This window comes from Periophthalmus magnuspinnatus, chromosome 6 (assembly GCF_009829125.3).
Source record: "Periophthalmus magnuspinnatus isolate fPerMag1 chromosome 6, fPerMag1.2.pri, whole genome shotgun sequence".
Lineage (NCBI taxonomy): Eukaryota > Metazoa > Chordata > Actinopteri > Gobiiformes > Gobiidae > Periophthalmus > Periophthalmus magnuspinnatus.
In genome coordinates this window covers 25823710-25838790 of record NC_047131.1, presented here as the reverse complement: position 1 = coordinate 25838790, position 15081 = coordinate 25823710, and the positions used below count along the sequence as shown (strand labels likewise).

Sequence of the window (15081 nt, the reverse complement as noted above, 5' to 3'; positions counted from 1 at the left end):
TATTACCTTTAAGTTGAATGACATTTATGGGACCTTGTAATATCTATTTCATTCTCATTGTGCTCTGTTGTTCTTTAACTGTTGGCAGGTGTCAAGCGCAAGTGCATTCCATGGCAATATTGCTCACAAAGCTTCTCTAGTCTATAAGCAGATCTAGTCCAAATGCAAAATGTAAACTTGGAGGCTTATAGAAAAAGCAATATTTTCCCTGATGTATACAGCATAGACTGTGCAGTAAATCTTCCTCTCACTTTTGAACTGAATAGTGTGACGTTTCACCTCTAGGGGTCACCGTTGTCTAGGGTCGCAGGCTGTATGTGTAGCTCAATCCCTGAAGTTCAGTAGTGGGCTTTGGGGCGGAGGACAGCTGGATGTTAAAGCAGGCACAACCAAATGCCGTGAGGCTCCATGTTCCAAGTGTATTTTGGACACACTCCGCCTGTTGGAGCTCAGTCTCCAGTACAAGGCCTTTACTAGGGCCATCATTGTGGCTCTACTGCCCCTCATCGCGTCAGTGCTCTCAAACAAGTAGCTCACATAATTACCCAGGGGCTGGCAGCTGGCCCAGAACACGTGGCAGAGCACACCCACATGAATGGTTGGTATGACATCATGCTTTAGGAGTGGTCCACTGCAAACTGCGCTCCTGTATGTGACCACTCAGGCCTTGTTTTAAACAGCTGGGCACTTTCTGGGGCTTGTTTCTAATATTAGTCATTTACTGTTAAAAACGGTTAACCATAAACTATAAAAAAAATATAGGTACATACTATATTAATAAGGCCTGTTTAAATATTCTCTTCTCTTTCTCTAGTTATCACAGACAAACTTCCTGCTAAAATAACAAGAAGACAGGTTATGAAAAAGATAGATTTATTTGATGACAAAATTAAAACAGAAAGTCAGAAGAAAGTCAGAGGTGAAGCAGCGCTGTGACATGAGGAGTGAGGAGAGCTGATAGGCTAGATCCCCTGCCTCCTCACTGACAAACTTTGCACACAAATGGATAGAGACAAAGAAGAGGAACACAATCCGAAAACAAAACCTTCAGAACGACACAACTTGCTTTTTAACTACAAACATTGAAGTTTAGCAACAAGTTTTACAACTGCCTTTTATTTTTTGTTTTTAAAAGTTATTACAAAAATTATAATTATGATAACTTTTCCATTTAATAACAATAGCAACATTGTAACGGTACAACTTGTCCCTCATTCCTGGTAGGGTGATCAGTCAGTCAGTGGTTGAGGCCAACACTGGCAGAAAAGACGCAGAAAAGAAAAAAGAACATTAGGGAACATGTCCAGTTCACACATACGCATGTATACAGTACACTCAGAGGCTCCTCCCATACAAAAGACAACTAAAAGAATAAAGAAACAGTGACAAGCAAACCACAAAAGAAAAGGTTTGAACTAAATTGCAGTGTTTTTCCTCATTCTCTAAGGTCCTGACAAACTCACTTCATATTCAATCTTCAGGTGAAGGAGTGCACTTCATTTAGAGAGTGGCAGAGGCCGGATTCTGAAGCGGAGGACCCCAGTGTACGAGCAGAGGACAGTCTATTGGTGAGTGGACCAGACCTCCATCTCAAATCTACAATGCCACAGAAAATACTCACACATGTCGGACCATTCCTTCAGGTTGGCAGTCCTGGCGCAGGTGAGTGTGGGTCTAGAGGAATAAATGTGAAATGAGGGTTCAACACCTCAGCATCATGAGCCTGAACCAAAGAGCCAATGTAGCGAGGGAAGTGTGCTCCAACTGAAGGTAGCCCTAAAGTGTTGTGAACCACTGGATTCAGGAGGTACTGAGAACTACAAGCAAAAGGATGGATCACAAGTTAGCTACTTGGCTAACTAGTGGCAAGTAGGATTCTGTCTAAACAGCCTTCGTTGAAGGAGTGGTGACCCACAGCTGTGTGGCGAAGAGGAACATGTTGAAGAGACATGAAAAAGCAAAGCACAGGCCGCTCAGACACAGCGGCAGGAGTCCGACAGAGCGCCAATTCAGTTTGTGTGTGGACCGCAGTCTCACAGACGTGGATTTGACAAGTCTAGAGCCGTCACTACAGTTCTGTTTGTCCACTCATCCTTCCATCCACACATTCATTCATCCCAGCAGGCCCTGGGCTCAGATTGTCCACAGACAGTCCAGCCCCACACGAGTCTGTCTCAGAGGCAGAGCGCTGCGAGGCCCGGGCCTCCAGCGGTCAGTAACGCGTCCCCCTGGTGGGCTGAGTCCTTAGCACATGGAGATGGTGACGTTGATGCCCAGGTTACCATTCTCTGCAAAGAGCTGCGCGATGGATGTGTCAAACACAAGGCAGTCGCTGTTCATGATGGCCGTGGCGATGCCCTCGTGGATGGAGCGCGGCGTGGCCTCCCAGGTAAGTCTACGCCGGTGCCCGTTCAACTCCAGGCGATACGCAAAGTTCTCTGCTTGCTTCCGAGTCCCAATGAGCTGCACAATGGCAAAGAACTGCTGGTGCCCATCGTATTTCTCCTGTTTCTCCAGCACCAGCATGAAGTGGAAGCCGAAGCACGACTGCATCATGACCCAGTCCACTGCCCCAGGAAGGTTTATGTCTGTGGCCAGGAACACTATGTCCTCCCCCTGAAACACAGGGTCAATTTTAAAGTCATATGACATGGACTTGTTGTATAGACTGACCTGTAGTGTGGTGATGGACTTGTTGTATAGACTGACCTGTAGTGTGGTGATGGACTTGTTGTATAGACTGACCTGCAGTGTGGTGATGGACTTGTTGTATAGACTGACCTGCAGTGTGGTGATGGACTTGTTGTATAGACTGACCTGCAGTGTGGTGATGGACTTGTGCTGATGCATCAGGTGGGGCATCACTGCATCCAGTGAGCCCTGCCATTTGCAGGAAGCTCCAGGACAGGGGCAGGAGTAGGGCCTGAACTCGCACAGCTCTTCGTGCTCTGTCTTGTCAGTGTGGGGCAGGGTGACTTCGCAGCCCGATGACGCATACTTGCAGGGGAAAAGCACAGAGTTTGCCACCTTCTCCATGGCCAGGTTCCTGATGGAGCCCAGGGGCCCTCTGCAGGTGGGGCAGCAAGTAAGCTTGGGCCTGCAGTTGGAGCACACCTGACAAGAGAACACACAATTAAGACTAAGAAGATAAAGTATCAAGTATAAATTCCTTATACAAAGGTATTCTGTCATGTTAGAAGCTCAGTATAACAGCTTGAATCCACAATACTGGAATTGTATTTTTGTGTGCGAGGTTCAATTGAACCTGCATTGGATTTTGTAACAATATTAGACGATGGTGTGAGGCACACATACCAGGTGTCCGGACTGACACTGCAAGATGGGGGGCAGGACATAGTCGAAGCACACAGGGCACTCAAACAGACTAGCCAGGTCACTGTTGGATGCAGTGGTGCCTGACAGAGTCTGCACGCGCTGGGAGGGGGGGCACTTGGAGGTTCCTGTGGGCAGCGCGGTGGCGGTCTGACGACTCATTTCTGCTTAAAAAAAAGACAAAGAAGACATTAGTCAAGTTTGAAGGGATTGTGTCACAAGATGTATGAAGAGGAAACAATTATTTAAGACAAAATGCACAACAGGATGAAAAGATCTAATCATTGTTCTTCAAACAAGCATGTCTCTCTCAGATTTAATGTCAGGAGTAGATCAGTCCCAGAGGTAACAAGCTTTAGCAATGCAGGTGTGATTACATTAGGAGGTGGATGTGGGAATCCTGTAACCGAAAACTACAATTTAAATCCTTATCGACCATTTATCAATGTTCTTGTTCATGCTTCCTCATGGAATACTGGCTTTAGATACATTTCATTTTAAAAACACTGGTGATTATTTTTTTTCCAAACCAAACTGCAGCCCTAAAGCTTCCAGATAAAACACAATATGTGGATTTTCTTGTGTAAACAGGTTGTGGTTGAATATGGCATGGAGACTCTCAATGGTTACACAAGTAGGTCAATGAAGGTAGTCAGAACACACTATTAAGACTGCGGAAAATATCTGGAGGGCAGTCATTGCAAAGGAGAGCATAAACAAGCAGAGCTCTGCATTTGCCAGAGGAACCAATAGGAGCAGGAGAACATGTCAAATGAGGACATGGCTGGAGGGGACAGACAGATGCAGCAGCGGTGTGTGGGAGGAGAGTTGGAGAAAGATGTCTGCGCTGTGTAGGACCTCCTCAGACAGGAGCCGCTAGTGATGGAGGGAGGCCAAGGCCAAAACCATCATTTATATAGATGTGTATATAGATCAACAGTTCACAGTCATGACTGCAAATAAACTGGCTCATTAGGCAGCAGTCCTCTACACCTTAAACAAGGGGTTACAAAGCTAATCTCCTTTCTTGACACAATTGCTACAATGCCAACATAGTAAACAAACCTTTTATTAATTTGAAGGTTGTACTGTATAAAGAATCTAAAACAAGTAAATATTTTGTACGTGTGGATCTCATTTAGAAGTGTATCATTAGTGAATCCGCTGCCTGGCACAGTAGCACATCTGCTGTGGTAGAGATAATGCCTTCCAATGCTATTATTAGATGTTCTTATGGCTAGCATGCTAACAGCAGAGCTAGAAGCAGTGAGCCAAAATTAGCTGAGGACTTCAAGCAAGACCAAGGCCAGGGTCACAGTACCCACGCAAAACCAAAATAGCCAGCATTGTCTGGCTGTTCCAATGAATATTATCCGTTACCAAACCATAAATATAATTTTAGTGAATCTCAAGATTATTCATTCTTCAAGTAAATTAGAAATACAGATTGTACTGTATAACACAATTTAAAATACTAGCCTATAAACTAACTATAAAGCATTTGTATTGTCCGCAAACCAGGTAATGCCGTTCTCATGTTTCGGATCAATCGTATATACAACTTTCCGAGCAGAAATTGCATATGAAAACCGCACCGGCTTGTTCAAGTCAGAGAAATGGGAATTCTGGAAGGACAAGACACAGACTTTTGTCACTTTTGATTTAAGTGTGTGGAAATGCGTCAAAGAACTTAAACACTCAAGTGCCCAAATATGAATATGAATATGAGAACCATACGCACCTTCGTCCATAAGATTTCCAAATAAGGCTTTCGTCTTCTCCTGAAATGTGGGGACCTCTGGAAAAGAGACAGAAAACCATGATAAGCATCAGGTTTAAGATCAGTGTTTGTCAGGTTGGGCAAAGCAGTAACCGTTACAACAATATGTAAAAGCAAAAGTATGTGTTCAGTATCATAGACACATGATGCTGGCATTTGGAGACTACACACTCAACATATTAAAAGGTGCTCATGTTTGGCTCTGCAGCGTCATGTTATGAGAGAGCAGTAGGATAAGAGACATAGCGTCTGTGTGGCGTCTGTGCTGCTGGTATTACACCGTACCAGCAGCACTAATGCACTTGGATCACAGTATGCTCTGGAAACTGCTCAGCCTCACAGAGAACACTTTTATATTTCATCAGCTGTGCTCATGCCATCTCAGCACAAAATCCATAATTTTCAATACATTGATCAGTGGACTGCTTAAAAAAAATGTTTGTGTAAAACATACACAAGCTCTTCTGTTTTCATTGTGACACATTAGTATGTTCAAAAAGGCTCATAGCAGTAGCAACAAATCCGTATCTATACATGTCAATACTGATGCTGAAACCGATACATCACGCTCCAGGTCATAAATTTGGAGTAAGTGTCCCACTGTCCCATTTCTATTATTAAACCCCTTTAGATCAATATTGTAGTTTACAATGAACAAAATGTAAACTAGATCTACACCTGAAGAGATGAACCCTGCATTGACACCATCCCATAAGGCTTTGATATGTGGTACAAAAACATCAAACATTTCTTTGGCTTGAAGTTTTTTTTTTTTACCGTTTTGCTGTAGCCATGACCATGATATTCTTTTCAGGACTGCAAACAAATCTATGTTACGCACAGATTATATTTTTCTTCTCTAAAACCTCTTTATGTTCTTAGAAATTTGACACAAAGTTTACACTACATATACTGACACTACAGTCAAACCAAGTGAAGAATCTACACAGGCACAACACAATCACAAGAGGGCCACAGTCATATTTTTGTAAATAGTCATATTCAGCATGAACCCAACATGACCATGTGACCAGCAGATCACAAGACAGGTGCACCACACACATTATGTCAAAGGCAAACTCCCAAGAGCCATGTTAGCGACAGGGCAGGCGTGTCCAGTGCTGAGAAACAAGCTGGACAATGATAAATGATATCATCTGAAGCTTTGTTGCAATATTTGCACAAGATAACAATGAACAGCAGTCTCAATGACAACCCATTTATTTGTGATGGAGCCTATGTGAGTGATATGTAACAGCAACCTAATGATTGCATACTTGTGACTACCGTTTCAATAAGAGTGATCTTCTCTTTACTGCCACATAATCTCTACATTTCAATGGTTTTAAGTGTTGAACTAAATTAGATTTATTACAGCAACTGTGATAAAATGTGTTGGACATGTGGTAAATTTTGGACCTTTTAGATGCACCGGAAAAGCATGATATCACCTTCAGTCTCTGGACAAAGGGACGGCACAGCCCCCCTCCAGGTCATCTCAGTATGGACTCCTCTGAGGAGAATGTCATTAACTGTGCCTCCTGAGCTGCTCCCCAGCTGATTGCATCAATTTCTGATTGGTCAAAAGGTTGTTGCTTTAGCACTGTTATGACAAATCAATGATGCAGACTTAACCTAATTGGGTTTTCAGTGGATTAGATTTCCCTGCCACTGTCTGATGTTGTCTTTGTCCAAATGATGATCAGAGGTGTATTCTTCTTAGTGGAGACAGTCTGTAGAAGAAATGCCTGCTTTGTTTGTGAAACCTGATTTGATTATGGTCTGTCAGGATGCAAATGTAGCTGCTGTTGAGGAAGATATAGCCCAGATTTGCCTTCTACTTCAACACTATGAAGGATTCACAACCATTTCCAAGCTAAAAAAAAAAGTAAACACTCCATTCTCAGCATGCTTTGGGGCATGGTGGCACCATCACTGAAAGGTGAGCTTACTTTAAAATCATTGTGGCTCAGAAAACATGCCCCAACATGTCAGAGACAAAACATCAACACATGCATTCACACAATCCACACAAGTGCTGTAGAGAAGTTTCCACTGCAGACAGCGCTGCCGTGTTGAGTGACTTTGTTCCATCAGGAGTACATTTGAGCCCAGAGTGAAGGGGGAGCAGTGTGCGCAGGCCAGCACACAAACATCTTTGTTTGTTTGTGAGGCTGAAAACACAGTGGGCCATGAGAACAACGTACAACAGTCACAGAGCTCCACAGCACACCCACACACTACAATAAAATTAAACACCATTGGTCCAGGGGCTGAAGCCTAGAGCCACGGCTTCAGAGTAGAGGTATTTATGACACCTCAGAGCTATGCTTCAACAACAATCAAGCTGACCAAAGTGGAAAGTGCAGTAAGCAGTTGTTATTCACCTTTCGTCTTGGAGACGCTCCTCCCGGCCACGCATGAAAAGAGACACAAAAAGGAATTCCAAGGTGGAGCTACAAGTGCAATGCTAGCCGGTCTCGATTTCACTCGCACCAAAGACATAAGAGCAGTGGCTTTACATTGTAGCCCCTTGCTGCCATGTTTCTTTGGCGCTCTCCATGGAAACCACACACACTTTTTGCCGGGCTAAACATGCCCAACGTAAGGGCGTAGCATTTCAGTCTCCCACTCCTATGAGAAGGTGTCCAGAAAAAGTCGGATTAAAAATTGCACAAAAAACAGAAAAGTATAAATCTTCCAAGAATTATCAGAGGGTGCCAAAGTAGTAAGCCCAAGGTACTATGTGCAACTACAGCAAAGATTTTGAGTCTGTCTTCCACTTCCAGCCAGACCTCCTCAAAGTTTCGCACAGTCAGCATCTACACATGTTGTTCATTGTTATTCCTTGTTATTCCCTCCTTCCACAGATAGCAGCAGTACCAGCAGTCCTTTCGATGTAGCACTTTTAACATTTTTAAACAGGACTGAATGTGTAGAGGTGGAGAAGGAGGAAGTCCCGCCTCTTGGACACCAGGCTGACTGTGTCCCCTCCAGAGAGTGGCGTGTCACTGCTGTGGGGCGTGTTTGTTTAAAGTCACCAGGAGCGCGGAGTAAACCTCATAATGCATGTTTCCTTATCTTATGTAAATGAATGAGTTCAGTTTTCAAACAGACCATGCATTGATTTAAGAAATATCTGGATCTTTCACAGTTTTTATCTCACTGTACATTTTGTGCTCCTACAGTTTTTTTTTACCTCCTTCCTGTGGGTGCATATTTTGTAAGTGGACATTCTCCCCCTCCCCTCGCCTGGCTCTGAGCGCTTCTCAGATTTCAGGCTTGTCTGGCTGCGGGCTGCACAATTGCCCTCGTTGACTCTACTTTGCTCACTCTATATCCTTTTTTTCCAAGTAAAATTGTCTCTGAGACACCACTTTTTGTCGATGTTATGAGCATCAAAAGCATAAATAAATAGAGAATGTGTGTCATGCCAGTAACTATAATACAAACTTGAGCAAACAACTAGGAGAACCTACTTGCTACATTTAAGACATTGCACTATTACTGTCCAACATTCCCAGGACTTTCTGAGATTGTGTCTAGGAACGCAGCAAAGAAAAAGCCACGCCCCTTTTCCTTTTCCAAACACACAGCAGCGAGGCAGCCAGGAAGAGCAGCCTGAGTGAAACCAAAACATGTCTGTGGGCCAGAGAGTTACTCCAGGAGATCTCAAACCAAACCGAGCCCTGTTCACACACCACAACTGTCTGAAGAACATACCTAACAAAATATCAATGCAATCAAATGGGATACAATAAAATGCTATGTAGATTACATGTAAAAAACTAGCAGCAAAACCATTACAATAATTAACAATGCAAGAGAAAAGGCAACAAGCCTTAATGCCTGATAATCCTGGTAAGTCTTTAGTCTTATTTAAGACTAATGGGTTTACAAATAAAAAGTACATAGTAAAGTGTCAACTAGAAGCACCCAGCCTACTTTGACCAAGGCATTAATCTCATGGTCTGTTAAGAGTCTGTATTTTTGTGGTGATTAACATTGAATGATTGTTAATAACAGGTGTGAGAAACAGTTCCATGTTCCAAAATTTTCAAAACATGCTCAGTTAGCCCTCTTTGCCTTCCCACTGCCTCTGAACAATGTGCTAGTACACACTCTGTGAAACAAACACCTCACACAACGTTGGAGTAAATTATGTACATATACACTTCTAGTTTTACATGAGAATAACAAGAGAGCAGTGGTTGGACACAGTCCTAACAGAAAAGCTCACTGTCCGTCCACTGTTACCAGGCTCATAAAACACTGGGGGTCCAAGGACTGCACGTGCAGCCTGTAAAAGAAGCTTTACAGTGTAAATCTGACCAAAGGTCCGTCTGTGTGTAATGTGACTACAGTGTATAGACAATATGACTATAGGCAATAGTCTGGCTTTTCTGGCTTTGTAACCGTTTAAATCAGTGATTCACACAGTGCAGGTTGCAGGTATAACCAGTCCAGTCAGATCCACAGGCACAGGATTCAAGAGGCTTCATATAGAACAGGGGTGGGCAGCTTGTTGATCACAAATGCAGGTCAATTGTGGAGCCCTGCCCTTCCACAAACAATGGTCTGTCTAACAGCACTCCGTGCAATGTAAACACAAGTTTTACCATGAGCTACAATCACAATAAAAGCAGGGCTTGGGCGTTTAGTGGCAGCTTTTTCTATGACAGTCACATTTTGGCTACAGCGCTGGACTGTACACACGAGAGGAAGAAGAGGAGGAGGGAGAGGTGAGGAGGGAGCAGTGTAAGAGAAGGAGGATACAGGTGAAGAGCGTGAAAGACAAATGGAGTACCCATTTGATAATGGCACAAAGTACTTTGTTGTTGTTGTCAAGTCGTAACTCATGAGCAAAAGAAAAGTTGACTAGAGTTTGTAAAGCCTTATAATAATCCGCTCTTATGGTGAATTTAAAAAATATTCCTGTAGAAATAGTGTATATTTATATTTATTTAATATGTGCTCATTAAAGTGGTAATTTAAATTCTTTAAACTTTAATCATCCTTGATAAACACCCAACGTCTCTGCTATTCTTTCTCTGTGGGGAAAAAACAGCTTTAACATAATCGCTTAACCAACTATTGACAGCTAAGGGCCAACTAATTGTTATACTAAAAAACAAAAAAAAGGCACCCTACTCAAACTGAAAAAGACTGTCCATTCGTGGCATAGAAGATACAGTACACTATAAATTATATTATATTATTATATTATATATTCTCTAGGATGCCACCTATTGTTTTTATTGGGTAAGTTAAAGTGATCATGTACTTTTTTTATATATTACATCTCAAATTATTATTAATAATTATTATTACATTAATTGAAACTTTATTTTGCCTTTCCTTTGCTCAATCCCTTGTGCATTTTCTTCAGAATTATCCCTTATGGGTTCAGGACAGCTGTACCCACTATTCAACATTGTGAGAGGGCTTCTGTCTTCTTGTAATTTATTCCTAAATGTACTATTAATACCTCTCAAATGTAAATCTTGCTTCTTTGCAATTTCCCAGACATCAATGAACTATACATCAAACTGTCCAAAGAGCCCAAACTCCACCTGCTGAGACGCACACAGAGGCTGAAGGCTACAGCAGCATGGGACACAGCCCATGACCGTGCTGTTAAAGGGGAGGTCCGAGTGCGCTGTTAAAGGGGAGGTCCAAGCGCGCTGTTAAAGGGATGGGCCAGCGCTGTACAAAGAGCCATCTGGAGCACCTTGGGTTCATCAGAGGCACATCCTTTGGCCATGCACATCTTTGGACAAAGAAGAAGGAGCCGCAGGGCTTTGTGTGGGCGGCCTGTGTTCAAAAGAGGGACAGGAGCGACAGAGAGACCATTACTACATTTCCATTTCAAATAACAGGGCACCTTTGCAGCTTACCTTGTTCCACTGGAGGCACACAACAGGATCTCCTGTATATACATGCCATAGACATGTCACATATGAACCATTTTAAAAGGTTAACAACTTCACCAGCACATAGCACTTCAACCTTCTATAAAAGATATTTGTCAAGTCCATGTATGGTTTATCTGGGCGATATGATGTTAAAACAAACTCCTTTTTCCCCCCTCATATTGAACATATGACTTTCTATTAGAATTGATTTGGTCTTTTCCTGAAATTACACAATGCAGATTTTTAATCACCAACATTTAACATAATTTAACCCCTCTATTATAGAGACCCAAGCTGATCAATGACTATAAAAAATGACTGAATCTTGATCTCAATAAAAACTTGATCAATTGCACAGTCCTATCTCAAACTTAATCAAAAGTGTTCCCTTACCATAACAATGAACAGCATGAAACAGGCTGGCCCCTGGTCGATGTAATCCATAATATATGAAACAAAAAGGAAAAACAAACGTATGCTTTTGTTGGTAGGGCTGTACCTTCTACACTCTGGGTGCCCTTATTTTCCACTGCAGATAAACACTTGGCTGACTGTGCTGCTAAGCAGCCTGTTGCCATGGAGAAGCCACACAGAACTGATATCAATACCAACTCCACATGAAAAACTCACACCTTCAGCCTTAACTGTAAACAGAGCCGTACAGCCGGGTGCGCACATGTGCACAGACATGTGCACGCTCATATGTGTACGGAGGAGAATTAACCAAACAGGGAGTCCCTTTGGTTTTACTAACACAGATAGAATTACCTCAGCCTGAGTCACTCTGTTATCCCCATCAGCAGACAAGCCTTGTATTACCTCCTTACTATGTTGTGACTGTTGAGGAACTTCAGAAACCCATTTCAGCTCCACACACACTGTCAAATCAAACTGGGACGTGTCGGTCATAATTCACTCCACAATTTCACTTTTTTGTATTAAATACTGTGCAGCACTTTGGAAGCTGTCATCATGTTTATAAATGTGCAGCTATATAAATAAAGTAGATTTGAATTTAACAATCTTGTTGTTCACTTAATTTCTCCAACTATCAGAAAAGAAATATATGCAAAAGTCATACAGTCATAAAGTGACCTAAACACAGGCCTGAGACTGTTTCATAACAGATCACAGTGCACTGGGAAAAAAAGGGCCGTGTTGGAGCCAGTGCCCATCAGTTGAATGGTCTTTTAGCTACTGTTAGAGCCTCCATTAGGTCTGGAAGATTACTTGCAAATCTAAATTTGAATCAAATCAATGAAATTGCTGCAAAGATTTACAAACATCTACAAACATGATATGACATGAATCGCATTCTTGTGTTAGTTTAGTGATTTTGCAATGCTTACTGGAGAAATTACAGTTAGATTATTTTTACCATAATTGTTAGGGCCCAGCTGCTATAATTAATGAGATCTATAGACTGCCAGGACAACTCACTGATTCTGTAGTATTTTAAGCGTGACCACATTTTTACCTCTTTCTATGTGAGGATTTTCAACAGATAAGTTTTTCCGTTCTGTGACATAATCCTTATTATGGATGCATCTGTCAACGTTCAGCCACATATGAAAAGTGAGCCGACTACAGCACTAACCTACTAAGCCTTTGCAAAAGCAACAGCAAACATTATTGGGTCAAAGTAAGTTTAGCTCTGCTCTACACATCACAGCATTCAACAGACAAATATATGTTATTGCTGTATAGAAACAATTTGCTTTATGCAAACCCTGTACAGTAAACTTTAAGTGACATTTGCGTTGTCCATCATCACTCAGCACTGATAGTACACAGTAGTGGTCCATTATTACTTATTAGATAAAGTAAAAATATGTGTTATGTTATAAATGTGTTATAAATCAAGTGCATTTCATACACTTGGTGTATAAGCAGAGGTTTAACAACATACTGTTGTAAAAGAGTAGCTCGCAGAAAAGCATGTGCAATACAATGATCATCGCATGCATCGCAGTATTGTGATATTATATTGTGAGCCATGTGTATTGTGTATTATATTGTATAGAATCGTGACGGAGACCGTGCTAGCCAGTCCCAGTATACAGGATGCGTGACACTTTAGTGTTGTTTGTAAACAATGAACAATTATTATTTTTTTAAACACAGGGAAAGTCGATGACCAGTGGTCAGAAAGATGCGTAAACACATATGTAAACAGAGTGTACAAAACTAAACTAGACAAGTTTCGGTTCAATAGTAGTGACTAACAAGGACCATATCCTGTCAAGTGCAGACCTGCTCCCTGTCCATCAGCGTTAAGAGTTCGCTTGTACATTGATTTCAAACCTAGGTTAACAAACTACATCACAAAAATAAACAGCTCACGTTGCATGTTTAATTTTGACTATCCTCTCCTGTGGGACAGGCCAGAGACGTAGTTAGTCACTCCTGACAGCAGCCAAACGGTACCCCATAGTAAACATTAGTCATCACTTCCTCCGCTGCCACAAACCAGGTTTGCCGGTATCGACAACACACAGCGGCTCCGCGCTTACTGTTAACCGATGCTGTCCAGCTCAGGACAAAACACATGCAAATGTCCTTGTGTGGTGAAACAGAAAGGTTCGGACCCGGCTAGACTAGCGTCACTGGTCTGCAAGGCCCCGTCGCCCCGTTCAGCACCACTACAGAGCGCATTAGCTTGGGCAAGCTAAAACCACTACCCTTTTAGCTTCGCACGATACATGAAGTATCACTACAGAGGCTAAGCGTTTAGCATGCAGTCCACTACATCCTGACAGTCAGATACGCTCTACACATAACGTTCACACACTATACACCAAAGGCAGATCTGCGCCTTTACACCACAATATAACTACAATCAGTTTCTGGTCAGCTTTCATCCAGTTTAGCCAATGCTAGTCCGATGATAGCCCAGTGCTACGGAGGAAGCTAACGTCTGCTATAGCTACATCGGGCTGTTGTTTTCCCCAGCACACTGCACTCGAAAATTAGCGCCCGTCTGGCCTCGGCACACCCGCTTACCTCGGACTAAATATCCCTCCTTCTACTGCAGAGAAATGGACAAAAGTGTGAAGCGTTGTCCAGCAGTGGATTCCTCTTTTTTGCCGTTCATTAGTATGTCGGTTTCTAGTCCTGTGCTACAGCTCTTGAAACACAGACGCCAGTGTTAAGTACCAGCCGCTCCGGAGCGCGCACAGTTGTTCAACTCGCGGGGGCGCGCTCTGCACGAGCCTTGAAGCTGCTACATTCATTTCTTGCGTTTTGGCTTTAACATGTGCATTTTAAAAATAAATTACTCTTGGAATATATGCGAATATGCAATAGAAATACAGATTATAACGGTTTTAGGTTTTTCACCTACCTAACACCTAACACAACATTTTAACACAGTATTCAAAGGGTTGTTTTTTTGTCATGACAATCAGACTTGGTAGTATAGTTACTCAATGATGCAACTGCATGAGATTAAAGATTAAGAGGACGTGTGCCTGCTTCCATATAATCTGGACATAAGGCATTCCCTTCACCCAAACAGAAAGGGGGGTATGTGGGAGGGGCTAAAGATTACACAGGGCCTGCACAGGCACAGAGTAGAGAGCAGGCTTGGTTATGTAAGTGCATTGTCCCAGCAAGCTAGCAGTAGCAGTCTAATGCACAGGACAGTAAGGTTCAGGCAACAGCAAGAGACCACACTCTGAAAATGTAATCCCTTTGTTTATGGGATGTAAGTGAGTCCTTATTCACACACTTCAGTAGCCTCCGAGAAACAACAGAGTCTGTTGTATCCTGCACTTCCAGCATGCCACAAACATTACTATGAAATACGGTGTACATGATGCTGAGAGTGGTATGGCAGCAGAGAAACAGCAGCATTGACAGGTCAAAGCGCCGGTGGTATCACCAGAGATGATGATGTTGGGGTTCTTCTGGGAAATGACAAGAGTCATATGTTCCTAAGAGAAATGCATGCAGTGAAATCAATCATCCCAATAATGTGCATTTTATTAAAATTGCATTTGAATTTATTTTATAGAGTTGGTATAGCCAGAGTGGTACAGCCAGAGCTGTCAT

General features: G+C 42.5%; 1 protein-coding gene across 2 annotated transcripts; it reads right to left on the bottom strand.

The window, feature by feature from the left end:
- Positions 1 to 856: 856 nt before the first annotated feature.
- On the bottom strand, positions 857 to 14192 carry siah1 (siah E3 ubiquitin protein ligase 1). 2 transcript variants are annotated; one of them, XM_033967875.2, is made up of 5 exons: positions 14032 to 14192; positions 5075 to 5131; positions 3316 to 3497; positions 2818 to 3114; positions 857 to 2616 (listed from the first exon to the last, which is right to left on the bottom strand). In XM_033967875.2, the coding sequence occupies exons 2-5, from the start codon at positions 5082 to 5084 to the stop codon at positions 2245 to 2247; spliced, it is 861 nt and encodes a 286-aa protein (XP_033823766.1). In that variant the 5' UTR covers positions 5085 to 5131; positions 14032 to 14192; the 3' UTR covers positions 857 to 2244. The 2 variants fall into 2 exon arrangements, with proteins under 2 accessions (XP_033823766.1, XP_055078692.1); XM_055222717.1 differs by lacking the exon at positions 14032 to 14192 and adding an exon at positions 7501 to 7757.
- Between the last annotated feature and the right edge of the window lie 889 nt (positions 14193 to 15081).

Excerpts from the sequence above, each read along its gene's own strand:
- siah1 (XM_055222717.1), bottom strand. The coding sequence starts at position 7,618 with ATGTCTTTGGTGCGAGTGAAATCGAGACCGGCTAGCATTGCACTTGTA. Across the intron at positions 3,498-5,074 it reads TGGAAATCTTATGGACGAAG|AAATGAGTCGTCAGACCGCC; the intron begins GTGCGTATGGTT and ends TTTTTTAAGCAG. Across the intron at positions 3,115-3,315 it reads AGTGTCAGTCCGGACACCTG|GTGTGCTCCAACTGCAGGCC; the intron begins GTATGTGTGCCT and ends TTCTCTTGTCAG.